Genomic DNA, 19,499 nt, shown 5'->3' with positions numbered 1-19,499 from the left:
TTCTTAAAGCTAAACACAGTTAACTCCTTCAGTCCTGACAGAAGGGTCTGTCACAATATATATTTATGTGTTAGCATGTGTATATACATATATATTTATGTGTTATTATGTGTATATACATATATATTTATGTATTACTATGTGTATATACATATATATTTATGTGTTACTATGTGTATATACATATATATTTATGTGTTATTATGTGTATATACATATATATTTATGTGTTAGTATGTGTATATACATATATAGTTATGTGTTACTGTGTGTATATACATATATATTTATGTGTTATTATGTGTATATACATATATATTTATGTGTTACTGTGTGTATATACATATATATTTATGTGTTATTATGTGTATATACATATATATTTATGTGTTACTATGTGTATATACATATATATATTTATGTGTTACTATGTGTATATACATATATATTTATGTGTTAGTATGTGTATATACATATATAGTTATGTGTTACTGTGTGTATATACATATATATTTATGTGTTAGTATGTGTATATACATATATATTTATGTGTTACTATGTGTATATACATATATATTTATGTGTTATTATGGGTATATACATATATATTTATGTGTTACTATGTGTATATACATATATATTTATGTGTTACTATGTGTATATACATATATATTTATGTGTTACTATGTGTATATACATATATATTTATGTGTTAGTATGTGTATATACATATATATTTATGTGTTAGTATGTGTATATACATATATATTTATGTGTTATTATGTGTATATACATATATATTTATGTGTTAGTATGTGTATATACATATATATTTATGTGTTACTATGTGTATATACATATATATTTATGTGTTAGTATGTGTATATACATGTATATTTATGTGTTACTATGTGTATATACATATATATTTATGTGTTAGTATGTGTACATACAGTATATATTTATGTGTTACTATGTGTATATACATATATATTTATGTGTTAGTATGTGTATATACATATATATTTATGTGTTACTATGTGTATATACATATATATTTATGTGTTACTATGTGTATAGACATATATATTTATGTGTTACTATGTGTATATACATATATATTTATGTGTTAGTATGTGTATATACATATATATTTATGTGTTACTATGTGTATATACATATATATTTATGTGTTAGTATGTGTATATACATATATATTTATGTGTTATTATGTGTATATACATATATATTTATGTGTTACTATGTGTATATAAATATATATTTATGTGTTAGTATGTGTATATACATATATATTTATGTGTTACTATGTGTATATACATATATATTTATGTGTTACTATGTGTATATACAGATATATTTATGTGTTACTATGTGTATATACATTATATTTATGTGTTATTATGTGTATATACATATATATTTATGTGTTACTATGTGTATATACATATATATATTTATGTGTTACTATGTGTATATACATATATATTTATGTGTTATGTGTATATATATATATTTATGTGTTATTATGTGTATATACATATATATTTACGTGTTACTGTGTGTGTATACATATATATTTATGTGTTACTATGTGTATATATATATATATGTGTTACTATGTGTATATACATATATATTTATGTGTTAGTATGTGTATATACATATATATTTATGTGTTAATATGTGTATATACATATATGTTTATGTGTTAATATGTGTATATACATATATATTTATGTGTTACTATGTGTATATATATATATATGTGTTACTATGTGTATATACATATATATTTATGTGTTAGTATGTGTATATACATATATATTTATGTGTTAATATGTGTATATACATATATGTTTATGTGTTAATATGTGTATATACATATATGTTTATGTGTTAATATGTGTATATACATATATATTTATGTGTCACTATGTGTATATACATATATATTTATGTGTCACTATGTGTATATATATATATTTATGTGTTAATATGTGTATATACATATATATTTATGTGTTAGTATGTGTATATACATATATATTTATGTGTTAGTATGTGTATATACATATATATTTATATGTTATTATGTGTATATACATATATATTTATGTGTTACTATGTGTATATACATATATATTTATGTGTTACTATGTGTATATACATATATATTTATGTGTTACTATGTGTATATACATATATATTTATGTATTACTATGTGTACATACAGTATATATTTATGTGTTACTATGTGTATATACAGATATATTTATGTGTTACTATGTGTATATACAGATATATTTATGTGTTAGTATGTGTATATACATATATATTTATGTGTTAGTATGTGTATATACATATATATTTATGTGTTAGTATGTGTATATACATGTATATTTATGTGTTACTATGTGTATATACATATATATTTATGTGTTAGTATGTGTATATACATATATATTTATGTGTTAGTATGTGTATATACATATATATTTATGTGTTAGTATGTGTATATACATATATATTTATGTGTTAGTATGTGTATATACATATATATTTATGTGTTAGTATGTGTATATACATGTATATTTATGTGTTACTATGTGTATATACATATATATTTATGTGTTAGTATGTGTATATACATATATATTTATGTGTTAGTATGTGTATATACATATATAGTTATGTGTTACTGTGTGTATATACATATATGTAACGGTACCAACAGGATACCAAGGGTTAACACCAGGGAACAATGTCCTGCATAGGGAATCAGCAATTCACAACCCAGCCAGTTTCAGGTTTAAAACAGAATGACATTTATTAAAGGCTATGCCTAGTATTTATGCAGGTCTGACACCCCCCCCCCCCCCAGATGGGGGTTGAAAGACTGTTGTACATTACATGGAGGGAACAAGCCCTTTGACATGATACAATAGAATTATATTACTTAAACACTTCAACCACAAGACACTCTTGGCTCTTCTTATCACTTAGGCGTTTTCTCTCTGAGGGTGATCAAACAATGGAATTCTTATCACTAACTAAATTATGGTTGGAGCCAGCAACTTGTGTTTAGAAAATAGTTTCTTAAAGCTAAACACAGTTAACTCCTTCAGTCCTGACAGAAGGGTCTGTCACAATATATATTTATGTGTTAGCATGTGTATATACATATATATTTATGTGTTATTATGTGTATATACATATATATTTATGTGTTACTATGTGTATATACATATATATTTATGTGTTACTATGTGTATATACATATATATTTATGTGTTACTATGTGTATATACATATATATTTATGTGTTACTATGTGTATATACAGATATATTTATGTGTTACTGTGTGTATATACATATATATTTATGTGTTATTATGTGTATATACATATATATTTATGTATTACTATGTGTATATACATATATATTTATGTGTTACTATGTGTATATACATATATATTTATGTGTTACTGTGTGTATATACATATATATTTATGTGTTATTATGTGTATATACATATATATTTATGTGTTAGTATGTGTATATACATATATAGTTATGTGTTACTGTGTGTATATACATATATATTTATGTGTTATTATGTGTATATACATATATATTTATGTGTTACTGTGTGTATATACATATATATTTATGTGTTATTATGTGTATATACAGATATATTTATGTGATAGTATGTGTATATACATATATATTTATGTGTTATTATGTGTATATACATATATATTTATGTGTTACTATGTGTATATACATATATATATTTATGTGTTACTATGTGTATATACATATATATTTATGTGTTAGTATGTGTATATACATATATAGTTATGTGTTACTGTGTGTATATACATATATATTTATGTGTTACTATGTGTATATACATATATATTTATGTGTTACTATGTGTATATACATATATATTTATGTGTTACTATGTGTATATACATATATATTTATGTGTTAGTATGTGTATATACATATATATTTATGTGTTATTATGTGTATATACATATATATTTATGTGTTAGTATGTGTATATACATATATATTTATGTGTTAGTATGTGTATATACATATATATTTATGTGTTAGTATGTGTATATACATGTATATTTATGTGTTACTATGTGTATATACATATATATTTGTGTTAGTATGTGTACATACAGTATATATTTATGTGTTACTATGTGTATATACATATATATTTATGTGTTAGTATGTGTATATACATATATATTTATGTGTTACTATGTGTATATACATATATATTTATGTGTTACTATGTGTATATACAGATATATTTATGTGTTACTATGTGTATATACATATATATTTATGTGTTACTATGTGTATATAAATATATATTTATGTGTTAGTATGTGTATATACATATATATTTATGTGTTACTATGTGTATATACATTATATTTATGTGTTATTATGTGTATATACATATATATTTATGTGTTACTATGTGTATATACATATATATATTTATGTGTTACTATGTGTATATACATATATATTTATGTGTTATGTGTATATATATATATATTTATGTGTTATTATGTGTATATACATATATATTTACGTGTTACTGTGTGTGTATACATATATATTTATGTGTTACTGTGTGTATATACATATATAGTTATGTGTTATTATGTGTATATACATATATATATTTATGTGTTACTATGTGTATATACAGATATATGTATGTGTTATTATGTGTATATACAGATATATGTATGTGTTATTATGTGTATATACATATATAGTTATGTGTTACTATTTGTATATACATGTATATTTATGTGTTACTATATGTATATACAGATATATTTATGTGTTATTATGTGTATATACATATATATTTATGTGTTAATATGTGTATATACATATATATTTATGTGTTAGTATGTGTATATACAGATATATTTATGTGTTAGTATGTGTATATACATATATATTTATGTGTTAGTATGTGTATATACAGATATATTTATGTGTTAGTATGTGTATATACAGATATATTTATGTGTTAGTATGTGTATATACATATATATTTATGTGTTAGTATGTGTATATACAGATATATTTATGTGTTAGTATGTGTATATACATATATATTTATGTGTTATTATGTGTATATACATATATAGTTATGTGTTACTATTTGTATATACATATTACGGTTGCCTCCAGGCTGGCTGGAAGTTGGACCGTAGAAAAGGATGCTCCTAGCGCTCACCAAAGAATCATCAGCACCATAGTCAGCAATCCCTGTAGTGATATTAGCTGAAGCTGTCCCCTACAAACATGAGTCAAAGCTGCAAGTTAGAGGGACAGAAATAGGTCTCATGTGCTGGAGCACACAGCCTGCTTTTTATTGAGGTTACATGCAAACAGGACACTCTCAGGGGGAGGCATAAAATCCCCCATCACACATTTGATATTAGATAGAGAGACACTCCCTTTGACAGGCCACAACATTACTTCAGCAGATAACATTTTACACACAATAAAACAATGCAGACCACCTTATCACTACTAGAAGTCTGATTAGACAATGGGAAAGTTTATCACTAAACCTAATTAGAGCTGATCCCAGCAAACTTGTATTTAGAATTGAACAAAATTAACTCTTAATGGCACACAATGAAACTGAACCAAGTGGGAGAAAGCCAGGGACAAATCATTTCACAGGTCTGGGGACATAGTCTTAAAGGGGCATTGTTCACCAAAGTCACAATATGTCCCCAGACGGTTCTTAAAGGGCCATACACACCCAATAAAAGTTAATATACTCTCAGGGGCACAATCTTCCAGGGGCCATAGTCATGAGGAAGGAGGCTGGCAAATAGGCTTCTCCAAAATCCAGGGAAGCAGGGCAATTTTCCATTTAAAGGGCCAGTTACAAATAGCAGTTTGTAACAATACATATATATATTTATGTGTTATTATGTGTATATACAGATATATTTATGTGTTAGTATGTGTATATACAGATATATATATGTGTTAGTATGTGTATATACAGATATATATATGTGTTAGTATGTGTATATACAGATATATATATGTGTTAGTATGTGTATATACAGATATATATGTGTTAGTATGTGTATATACCGATATATATATATGTGTTAGTATGTGTATATACAGATATATATGTGTTAGTATGTGTATATACAGATATATATATATGTGTTAGTATGTGTATATACAGATATATATGTGTTAGTATGTGTATATACCGATATATATATGTGTTAGTATGTGTATATACCTATATATATATATATGTGTTACTATGTGTATATACATATATATTTATGTGTTACTATGATTATATACATATATATTTATGTGTTAGTATGTGTATATACATATATTTTTATGTGTTACTATGTGTATATACAGATATATTTATGTGTTAGTATGTGTATATACCTATATATGTATGTGTTAGTATGTGTATATACCTATATATATATATATATATATGTGTTACTATGTGTATATACATATATATTTATGTGTTACTATGATTATATACATATATATTTATGTGTTAGTATGTGTATATACATATATTTTTATGTGTTACTATGTGTATATACAGATATATTTATGTGTTAGTATGTGTATATACATATATATTTATGTGTTACTATGTGTATATACATATATATTTATGTGTTACTATGTGTATATACATATATATGTATGTGTTACTATGTGTATATACATATATATTTATGTGTTACTATGTGTATATACATATATATTTATGTGTTACTATGTGTATATACATATATATTTATGTGTTACTATGTGTATATACATATATATTTATGTATTACTATGTGTATATACAGATATATTTATGTGTTATTATGTGTATATACAGATATATGTATGTGTTAGTATGTGTATATACAGATATATTTATGTGTTACTATGTGTATATACATATATATTTATGTGTTACTATGTGTATATACAGATATATTTATATGTTATTATGTATATATACATATATATTTATGTGTTACTATGTGTATATACATATATATTTATGTGTTACTATGTGTATATACAGATATATTTATATGTTATTATGTATATATACATATATATTTATGTGTTACTATGTGTATATACATATATATTTATGTGTTATTATGTGTATATACATATATATTTATATGTTAGTATGTGTATATACATATATATTTATGTGTTACTATGTGTATATATATATATATATATATATATATATATATATATATATGTATGTGTTAGTATGTGTATATACAGATATATTTATGTGTTACTATGTGTATATACAGATATATTTATGTGTTACTATGTGTATATACATATATATTTATGTGTTACTATGTGTATATACATATATATTTATGTGTTACTGTGTGTATATACATATATATTTATGTATTACTATGTGTATATACAGATATATTTATGTGTTACTATGTGTATATACATATATATTTATGTGTTACTATGTGTATATACATATATATTTATGTGTTATTATGTGTATATACATATATATTTATATGTTAGTATGTGTATATACATATATATTTATGTGTTACTATGTGTATATATATATATATTTATGTGTTATTATGTGTATATACATATATATTTATATGTTAGTATGTGTATATACATATATATTTATGTGTTACTATGTGTATATATATATATATATATATATATATATATATATGTATGTGTTAGTATGTGTATATACAGATATATTTATGTGTTACTATGTGTATATACAGATATATTTATGTGTTACTATGTGTATATACATATATATTTATGTGATAGTATGTGTATATACAGATATATTTATGTGTTACTATGTGTATATACATATATATTTATGTGATAGTATGTGTATATACATATATATTTATGTGTTATTATGTGTATATACATATATATTTGTGTTACTATGTGTATATACATATATATTTGTGTTACTATGATTATATACATATATATTTATGTGTTAGTATGTGTATATACAGATATATGTATGTGTTAGTATGTGTATATACAGATATATGTATGTGTTAGTATGTGTATATACATATATATTTATGTGTTACTATGTGTATATACAGATATATGTATGTTAGTATGTGTATATACAGATATATGTATGTGTTAGTATGTGTATATACAGATATATTTATGTGTTACTATGTGTATATACAGATATATGTATGTTAGTATGTGTATATACATATATAGTTATGTGTTACTATGTGTATATACAGATATATGTATGTGTTAGTATGTGTATATACATATATATTTATGTGTTACTATGTGTATATACATATATATTTATGTGTTAGTATGTGTATATACATATATATTTATGTGTTACTATGTGTATATACCTATATATTTATGTGTTAGTATGTGTATATACATATATATTTATGTGTTACTATGTGTATATACATATATATTTATGTGTTACTATGTGTATATACATATATATTTATGTTACTATGTGTATATACATATATATTTATGTGTTATTATGTGTATATACATATATAGTTATGTGTTACTATGTGTATATACAGATATATGTATGTGTTAGTATGTGTATATACAGATATATTTGTGTTACTATGTGTATATACATATATATATATGTGTTAGTATGTGTATATATTCATATACATATATATTTACTAACTGCTGAGTTATTTTTCATGCTGTGTATGATGGTATGAGAACGAGACTCCCATTGGAGTCTATGGAAACACACTCTAATGAGTGCAATACTTCCGTGCAATGTGAACGCAAGGTTGCATTCACATTGCACCCAACTCATAATACAAGCGCACATCAGCGTGTCCTGGTATTACAAAGTGAAGTGCAAATATTGCTTTAGTGAAAGCGATATTTTGCGTTCTACTTATAATCTGGCCCTTTGTAGTTGTTTTTTATATTTGTGGATGTTTTTCGACATATAGACGTGTGATAAACAGGAAAATGCTTGTTGGATAAAGTATGAGCTTAGGATGTGTAGGATTGACAGCTCTTACAATCTGCGCAGAAAGACAAGAGATGTCGTGTAAGCTAAGCTCATATTAATTGTTACATCATTTAACATTGCAATGCTGTTTGTTTTGTCCTTTAACCAGCCCCAGTGAAGCCGCCGCAGAATGTTCAGGTAAACCCACTAACTGCAAGCCAGATTGATGTCACATGGGACCCACCGCCAGCCAGCAGCCAAAATGGCATCATCCAGGGGTACAAGGTAACTTCTGCATAGTGGTTATGTTGTTTGTATAACATTAACCTAATATATATAATGGTATGGACCTCCTTGGTACCCTAATGGGTTATATCCACCAGTTACTGCTTCCCACCAACTGGAACCACCAAACCTTTAAAAATTTACCCCAATAATCAAACAACTTATTTTGGAGTAAAGCAGAATGGACACTTTATTAAACAAAATGACACACATATTTATACATGTCCAGGGACAATCCCCCCTTTTGGAATCTGGATAGGACAATAGGGATTCTTAAGCTGTTGTGCAAACAGACCAGCACCCAACCCTGCAGCCAGGCATGTAGACTCTTCCTTATCCATATTAGGATTATGCTCAGTAGAATTTTCCTTATCAATAATAGGATTAGACTCACTGGGGGCTGCATGTCTGGGGATATGTTTTACTAACCAGAGCTTAGTCAGCAGCTTCTACAAAGAACTAGTGCCCCTGCAGCCCTAGGTCTGTCACATATAACATACAGGATTCAGACACAGCAGGGTCACCAAGAGCAGACACAGCAGGGTCACCAGGAGCAGACACAGCAGAGTCATCAGACACAGCAGGGTCATCAGGCGCAGACACAGCAGGGTCATCAGGCGCAGACACAGCAGGGTCATCAGGCGCAGACACAGCAGGGTCATCAGGCGCAGACACAGCAGGGTCATCAGGCGCAGACACAGCAGGGTCATCAGGCGCAGACACAGCAGGGTCATCAGGCGCAGACACAGCAGGGTAATCAGACACAGCAGGGTCATTAAATGTAGACACAGCAGGGTAATCAGGCGCAGACACAGCAGGGTAATCAGGCGCAGACACAGCAGGGTAATCAGGCGCAGACACAGCAGGGTAATCAGACACAGCAGGGTCATTAAATGTAGACACAGCAGGGTCATCAGGCGCAGACACAGCAAAGTCATCAGGAGCAGATACAGCAGGGTCATCAGTCACAGCAGGGTCATCAGTCACAGCAGGGTCATCAGGCGCAGACACAGCAGGGTCATCAGGCGCAGACACAGCAGGGTAATCAGACACAGCAGGGTCATTAAATGTAGACACAGCAAAGTCATCAGTCACAGCAGGGTCATCAGACACAGCAGGGTAATCAGGAGCAGATACAGCAGGGTCATCAGGCGCAGACACAACAGGGTCATAAGACACATCAGGGTCATCAGGCGCAGACTCAGCAGGGTCATTAAACATAGATACAGCAGGGTCATCAGGCGCAGACACAGCAGGGTCATCAGGCGCAGACACAGCAGGGTCATCAGGCGCAGACACAGCAGGGTCATCAGGCGCAGACACAGCAGGGTCATCAGGCGCAGACACAGCAGGGTCATCAGGCGCAGACACAGCAGGGTCATCAGGCGCAGGCACAGCAGGGTCATCAGGCACAGCAGGGTCATCAGGCACAGCAGGGTCATCAGGCGCAGGCACAGCAGGGTCATCAGGCGCAGGCACAGCAGGGTCATCAGGCGCAGGCACAGCAGGGTCATCAGGCGCAGGCACAGCAGGGTCATCAGGCGCAGGCACAGCAGGGTCATCAGGCGCAGGCACAGCAGGGTCATCAGTCACAGCAGGGTCATCAGGCGCAGACACAGCAGGGTCATCAGTCACAGCAGGGTCATCAGGCGCAGACACAACAGGGTCATCAGTCACAGCAGGGTCATCAGGCGCAGACACAACAGGGTCATCAGTCACAGCAGGGTCATCAGGCGCAGACACAACAGGGTCATCAGTCACAGCAGGGTCATCAGTCACAGCAGGGTCATCAGTCACAGCAGGGTCATCAGGAGCAGACGCAGCAGAGTCATCAGGAGCAGACGCAGCAGAGTCATCAGGAGCAGACGCAGCAGGGTCATCAGGAGCAGACACAGCAGGGTAATCAGACACAGCAGGGTCATTAGGTGCAGACACAGCAGGGTCATTAGGTGCAGACACAGCAGGGTCATTAGGTGCAGACACAGCAGGGTCATTAGGTGCAGACACAGCAGGGTCATTAGGTGCAGACACAGCAGGGTCATTAGGTGCAGACACAGCAGGGTCATTAGGTGCAGACACAGCAGGGTCATTAGGTGCAGACACAGCAGGGTCATTAGGTGCAGACACAGCAGGGTCATTAGGTGCAGAGAAATCAGGGTCATTAGGTGCAGAGACAGCAGGGTCATTAGGTGCAGACACAGCAGGGTCATCAAGTGCAGCAGGGTCATCAGGAGCAGACACAGCAGGGTCACCTGGTACAGCAGGGTCATCAGGTGCAGACACAGCAGGGTCATCGGGTGCAGACACAGCAGGGTCATCGGGTGCAGACACAGCAGGGTCATCGGGTGCAGACACAGCAGGGTCATCGGGTGCAGACACAGCAGGGTCATCGGGTGCAGACACAGCAGGGTCATCGGGTGCAGACACAGCAGGGTCATCGGGTGCAGACACAGCAGAGTCATCGGGTGCAGACACAGCAGAGTCATCGGGTGCAGACACAGCAGAGTCATCGGGTGCAGACACAGCAGAGTCATCGGGTGCAGACACAGCAGAGTCATCGGGTGCAGACACAGCAGAGTCATCGGGTGCAGACACAGCAGAGTCATCAGGAGCAGACACAGCAGGGTCATCAGGAGCAGACACAGCAGGGTCATCAGGTGCAGACACAGCAGGGTCATCAGGAGCAGCAGGGTAATCAGGAGCAGACGCAACAGAGTCATCAGAAGCAGACACAGCAGGGTCATCAGGAGCAGACACAGCAGGGTCATCAGGTGCAGACATAGCAGGGTCATCAGGAGCAGCAGGGTAATCAGGAGCAGACGCAACTGAGTCATCAGGAGCAGACACAGCAGGGTCATCAGGTGCAGACACAGCAGGGTCATCAGGTGCAGACACAGCAGGGTCATCAGACACAGCAGGGTCATCAGACACAGCAGGGTCATCAGACACAGCAGGGTCATCAGACACAGCAGGGTCATCAGACACAGCAGGGTCATCAGACACAGCAGGGTCATCAGACACAGCAGGGTCATCAGACACAGCAGGGTCATCAGACACAGCAGGGTCATCAGGAGCAGACACAGCAGGGTCATCAGGAGCAGACACAGCAGGGTCATCAGGAGCAGACACAGCAGGGTCATCAGGAGCAGACACAGCAGGGTCATCAGGAGCAGACACAGCAGGGTCATCAGGAGCAGACACAGCAGGGTCATCAGACACAGCAGGGTCATCAGGCGCAGACTCAGCAGGGTCATCAGGCGCAGACTCAGCAAGGTCACCAGGCGCAGACTCAGCAGGGTCACCAGGCGCAGACTCAGCAGGGTCACCAGGAGCAGACACAGCAGGGTCACCAGGAGCAGACACAGCAGGGTCACCAGGAGCAGACACAGCAGGGTCACCAGGAGCAGACACAGCAGGGTCACCAGGAGCAGACACAGCAGGGTCACCAGGAGCAGACACAGCAGGGTCACCAGGAGCAGACACAGCAGGATCAACAGACACAGCAGGGAAATCAGGAGCAGACACAGCAGGGTAACCAGGTACAGCAGGGTCATCAGGAGCAGACACAGCAGGATCATCAGGAGCAGACACAGCAGGATCATCAGGAGCAGACACAGCAGGATCATCAGGAGCAGACACAGCAGGGTCATCAGACACAACAGGGTCATCAGGCGCAGACCAGCAGGGTAATCAGGAGCAGACACAGCATGGTCACCAGGTACAGCAAGGTCATCAGGCGCAGACACAACAGGGTAGTCAGACACAGCAGTATCATCAGGAGAAGACACAGCAGAGTCATCAGAAGCACACACAGCAGAATCATCAGGAGCAGATACAGCAGAGTCACCAGGAGCAGACACAGCAGGGTCATCAGGCGCAGACAGAGCAGGGTCATCAGGCGCAGACAGAGCAGGGTCATCAGACAGAGCAGGGTCATCAGACAGAGCAGGGTCATCAGACAGAGCTGGGTCATTAGGCGCAGACACAGCTGGGTCATTAGGCGCAGACACAGCTGGGTCATTAGGCGCAGACACAGCTGGGTCATTAGGCGCAGACACAGCTGGGTCATTAGGCGCAGACGCAGCTGGGTCATTAGGCGCAGACGCAGCTGGGTCATTAGGCGCAGACGCAGCTGGGTCATTAGGCGCAGACGCAGCTGGGTCATTAGGCGCAGACGCAGCTGGGTCATTAGGCGCAGACGCAGCTGGGTCATTAGGCGCAGACGCAGCTGGGTCATTAGGCGCAGACGCAGCTGGGTCATTAGGCGCAGACGCAGCTGGGTCATTAGGCGCAGACGCAGCTGGGTCATTAGGCGCAGGCGCAGCTGGGTCATTAGGCGCAGGCGCAGCTGGGTCATTAGGCGCAGGCGCAGCTGGGTCATTAGGCGCAGGCGCAGCTGGGTCATTAGGCGCAGGCGCAGCTGGGTCATCAGGCGCAGCTGGGTCATCAGGCGCAGCTGGGTCATCAGACACAACAGGGTCATGAGGCGCAGACACAGCAGGGTCATGAGGCGCAGACACAGCAGGGTCATGAGGCGCAGACACAGCAGGAAAGGGCAGTTGGGACCCTTTCATTTTAAAGTTTTCTATGTGATACAAGTTTAATATTATTGATATCTGAGCTGACACGTGTGTATACTCCGATTTTGTTAGGTCTGACAAATGAAAAGTAGCTATCGGTCAGAAACTGACAGTTTCATTGGCTCTGATAACTACTATTTTACTCTCATTATTTAGATACTCTCATAAATATATTCCTCTATCTTATTGGTTACAGTGGTACTTAGACTTATAAGAGCTTAATATTACAATGGTTGACGGATTCAACAGGAGGTATCCCCTTTTGTTTATTAATTTATATTTATACCACTAAGCTCTTTTATAACAAGTGCATCCTGCCCTTCAGACATGAGATCATCATATAGCCCTTTTATAGAGAATATGAAAAGTCCATTGTATGTGCCTGGGGTTAACTCAATACTTAGCTACTTATAGTAAGCATCGATCAGGAACAATCCTCATTTGCATGGACACTTGCAATCTGAAAGCAACTATTATAACAAAGATTATTTGAATAATTATAACATCAGTATATGCTCACAATTATAGTGAGCAATATTACCAAACTCAATATATCAGGCAATATCAATAAAGGACTCTTTACTGAGAGATATGTAACTTCGTTCGATTTATAAAAGTTATACAATACTGTCCTCTAGTGGTAAATAACTACATCGCAATATAACTTATTATTTTCAGTTGCTTTATGATAACTGCTGATATAATTAATATCCTTTAAGATGTGGTAATTTATAAAGAGTTTATTCCAAGCTCCTGTTTTTGATAATTTGGTAATTGATACTTAATCCTATTATAAACTAATAGAGGCTTGATACAACTTAAAGGACATTATTATGTTAACCCTATCATAAATCCATAGAGGTCCTACTCTATTTAAGAGTTAATACCATATTTTATTACTCACACATGTCATGTGATATAGAACAACCAATATATAATGATAGAAATGGTAACTGATACTTAACCTTACTATAAACCCAGAAAGGTTCTACATAATCAAAAGGTAATACTATACTATCCCCAACATACCATGTGTAATGGATGTCTTTCTTTTCAGAACTGTTTCAGCTACTGTACCTTTAATTCAGCTTCACCTTGTGAGCAAGGTTATTTAAACCTGGCACGCCCACTTTTCCCTGCTTTAGTATTTTGTATTTGGTAATCCTAGACGTTGCATCTCCTGGATTTGTCCTGATTGAATTAAAGCCATTTATCTAGAGTGTCTTCCAACTCTGGAATTGTTACTACAGTATTTCATTTCAGAGGATATCAATTGCTGTCGCAATTGAGAGAATGTACATGGGTAGCACTCAACAGCACTGAGAGAAAATTCTCAAATGGTACCATAGGAATGATAATCCTAAGAAATGACGGATTAAAACTTAACATTTAATAGTGATATTAAAAACGGGGGATATACAAATTAAAATCACAGTCAGTGTGGGTGAGTGAATGGCGGCCAATGGCCAAAAACGTCTCAAGAATACAGAGTATTTATATTATAAAAAACCTAGGTGCATTTGCAGGGTACATCACTAACTGGATAACGGTGAAGTAGTCAGTTAATATCACTTAGGTCCTTGTCTGACTTCTATCAATGTGAATCATGTAATGCCCCAGTTAGGGGTTAGAAGGTAAATGCGGGGTATCCTATACTATTGGAATGCCCCAAATAGTGCGGTATAATAATAGCTCCCGCTGTAAGATCAGTACAGGGAAGTTACCCCCTAATGGATGCCAGGGTTATGGCTGCCCCAAAAGGAATACTACATTAGTGGGAGGATATATAGAGATGCTCTTGTTAGCGATTACAGGTTACCCCTCAGGATATCGTCTTAGAGAGACCCCTGGTGGAATATACACAATTTTATGGTCAGAGTCTAGTGTATGAGGATGTGTTATGGCCTCATACTGGTTTCTTATTGAGGGGTTATTGATGAACGAATGGCACCTCGGTGTGGGTACACTTTATCTAAATCACGGATAAATTCCTATTTCTTTCATGTAATTAGCAAGAGTCCATGAGCTAGTGACGTATGGGATATACATTCCTACCAGGAGGGGCAAAGTTTCCCAAACCTCAAAATGCCTATAAATACACCCCTCACCACACCCACAATTCAGTTTTACAAACTTTGCCTCCTATGGAGGTGGTGAAGTAAGTTTGTGCTAGATTCTACGTTGATATGTGCTTCGCAGCAGGCTGGAGCCCGGTTTTCCTCTCAGAGTGCAGTGAATGTCAGAGGGATGTGAAGAGAGTATTGCCTATTTGAATTCAATGGTCTCCTTCTACGGGGTCTATTTCATAGGTTCTCTGTTATCGGTCGTAGAGATTCATCTCTTACCTCCCTTTTCAGATCGACGATATACTCTTATATACCATGACCTCTACTGATTCTCGTTTCAGTACTGGTTTGTCTATCTACTATATGTAGATGAGTGTCCTGGGGTAAGTAAGTCTTATTTTTTTTGTGACACTCTAAGCTATGGTTGGGAACTTTATATATAAAGTTCTAAATATATGTCTTTAAACTTATATTTGCCATGATTCAGGATGTTCAATATTCCTTATTTCAGACAGTCAGTTTCATATTTGGGTTAATGCATATGAATATTCAATTTTTTTCTTACCTTAAAAAAAAAAATTGTTTTCAAATTGACTTTTTTCCCTGTGGGCTGTTAGGCTCGCGGGGGCTGAAAATGCTTCAATTTATTGCGTCATTTTTGGCGCGGATTTTTTTGGCGCAAAAAAATTTCTGTTGTCAAGAATGACGCCGGAAGTTGTTCGTGATTATGTCATATTTTTGACGTTTTGCGCCAAAAATGTCGGCGTTCCGGATGTGGCGTCATTCTTGGCGCCAAATATTTTTAGGCGCCATTAATGTGGGCGTCTTTTTTGGCGCTAAAAAATGTGTGCGTCATTTTTGTCTCCACCTTTTTTACACATTATTTCAGTCGCATTTTTACATTGCTTCTGGTTGCTAGAGGCTTGTTCATTGGCATTTTTTCCCATTCCTGAAACTGTCTTTTAAGGAATTTGATAGATTTTGCTTAATATGTTGTTTTTTCTCTTACATATTGCAAGATGTCTCAGATTGACCCTGGATCAGAATCTACTTCTGGAAAAACGCTGCCTGATGCTGGTTCTACCAAAGTTAAGTGTATTTGTTGTAAACTTTTGGTAACTGTTCCTCCGGCTGTAGTTTGTGATGAATGTCATGATAAACTTTCTAATGCAGATAGTTTTTCCATTAGTAATATACCATTACCTGTTGCTGTTCCCTCAACATCTAATACTCAGGATGTTCCTGTTAATATAAGAGATGTTGTTTCTAAATCTATTAGGAAGGCTATGTCTGTTATTCCTCCTTCCAATAAACGTAAAAGGTCTTCTAAAACTTCTCATTTTTCAGATGAAATTTTAAATGACCGTCATAATTCTGATTTGTCTGTTTCTGATGAGGATTTTTCTGGTTCAGAGGATTCTGTCTCAGATATTGACACTGATAAGTCTTCATATTTATTTAAGATGGAATTTATTCGCTTTTTACTTAAAGAAGTTTTAATCGCTTTAGAAATGGAGGATTCTAGTCCTCTTGATACTAAATCTACTAAGCGTTTAAATTCGGTTTTTAAACCTCCTATGGTTATTCCAGAAGTTTTTCCTGTCCCTGATGCTATTTCTGAAGTAATTTCTAGGGAATGGAATAATTTGGGTACTTCATTTACTCCTTCTCAAAGGTTTAAGAAATTGTATCCTGTGCCATCTGATAGATTAGAGTTTTGGGACAAAATCCCTAAAGTTGATGGGGCTATCTCTACTCTTGCTAAACGTACTACTATTCCTACGGCAGATAGTACTTCCTTTAAGGATCCTTTAGATAGGAAGATTGAATCCTTTCTGAGGAAAGCTTATTTATGTTCAGGTAATCTTCTTAGACCTGCTATTTCTTTGGCTGATGTTGCCGCCGCTTCCACTTTTTGGTTGGAGGCTTTAGCACAAGTATCAGACCATAATACTCATAGCATTGTTAAACTTCTTCAACATGCTAATAACTTTATTTGTGATGCCATCTTTGATATCATTAGAGTTGATGTCAGGGATATGTCTTTAGCTATTTTAGCTAGAAGAGCTTTATGGCTTAAAACTTGGAATGCAGATATGTCTTCCAAATCAACTTTGCTTGCTCTTTCTTTCCAAGATAATAAATTATTTGGTTCCCAGTTGGATTCTATTATTTCAACTGTTACTGGGGGGAAAGGAACATTTTTGCCTCAGGACAAAAAATCTAAAGGTAAATACAGGGCTGCTAATCGTTTTCGTTCCTTTCGTCAGAATAAGGAACAGAAGCCTGACCCTTCCCCTAAAGGAACGGTTTCTGTCTGGAAACCTTCTCCAATCTGGAATAAAACCAAGCCTTTTAGAAAGTCAAAACCAGCTCCCAAGTCCACATGAAGGTGCGGCCCTCATTCCAGCTCAGCTGGTAGGGGGCAGGTTACGATTTTTCAAAGACATTTGGATCAATTCGATTCACAGTCTTTGGATTCAGAACATTGTTTCTCAAGGGTACAGGATAGGTTTCAAGGTAAGTCCACCTGCGAAGAGATTTTTTCTCTCTCGCATTCCAATAAACCCAGTGAAAGCTCAGGCATTTCTGAAATGTGTTTCAGATCTAGAGTCAGCCGGGGTAATTGTGCCTGTTCCAGTTCTGGAACAGGGTCTGGGGTTTTACTCAAATCTATTCATTGTACCAAAGAAGGAGAATTCCTTCAGACCAGTTCTGGATTTAAAGATATTGAATCGTTATGTAAGGATACCAACATTCAAAATGGTAACTATAAGGACTATTCTGCCTTTTGTTCAGCAAGGGCATTATATGTCCACAATAGATTTACAGGATGCATATCTTCATATTCCGATTCATCCAGATCACTTTCAGTTTCTGAGATTCTCTTTTCTAGACAAGCATTACCAGTTTGTGGCACTTCCGTTTGGCCTAGCAACAGCTCCAAGGATATTTTCAAAGGTTCTCAGTGCCCTTCTCTCTGTAATCAGAGAACAGGGTATTGCGGTGTTTCCTTATTTGGATGATATCTTGGTACTTGCTCAGTCTTTACATTCTGCAGAATCTCACACGAATCAACTTGTGTTGTTTCTTCAAAAACATGGTTGGAGGATCAATTTACCAAAGAGTTTGTTGATTCCTCAGACAAAGGTAACCTTTTTGGGTTTTCAGATAGATTCAGTGTCCATGACCTTGTCTCTAACAGAAAAGAGACGTCTGAAATTGGTTTCAGCCTGTCGAAACCTTCAGTCTCTATCATTCCCTTCGGAAGCTTTGTGCATGGAAATTCTAGGTCTCATGACTGCTGCATCGGACGCGATCCCCTTTGCTCGTTTTCACATGCAACCTCTTCAGCTTTGTATGCTGAACCAATGGTGCAGGGATTATACAAAGATATCACAATTAATATCCTTAAATCCCAATGTACGACACTCTCTGACCTGGTGGATAGATCACCA

General features: G+C 35.1%; 1 protein-coding gene across 1 annotated transcript in view; it reads left to right on the top strand.

Annotated features, from left to right (window-relative positions):
* The first annotated feature begins 9,202 nt into the window (after window positions 1-9,202).
* The window catches only part of LOC128643990 (protein sidekick-1), a 164,738-nt gene continuing 154,441 nt past the window's right edge, over window positions 9,203-19,499 (top strand). Inside the window, exons 1-2 of the mRNA XM_053696758.1 lie at window positions 9,203-9,209; window positions 9,280-9,395. Of these exons, the coding sequence (XP_053552733.1) occupies window positions 9,203-9,209; window positions 9,280-9,395 (123 nt within the window). The remainder of the gene's footprint in view (window positions 9,210-9,279; window positions 9,396-19,499) is intronic.

This window comes from Bombina bombina, unplaced genomic scaffold (assembly GCF_027579735.1).
Source record: "Bombina bombina isolate aBomBom1 unplaced genomic scaffold, aBomBom1.pri scaffold_78_1, whole genome shotgun sequence".
NCBI classification, from domain to species: Eukaryota; Metazoa; Chordata; class Amphibia; order Anura; family Bombinatoridae; genus Bombina; species Bombina bombina.
Note: the sequence above shows the minus strand (reverse complement) of the source record. Positions and strands in the feature narration are given on the sequence as shown.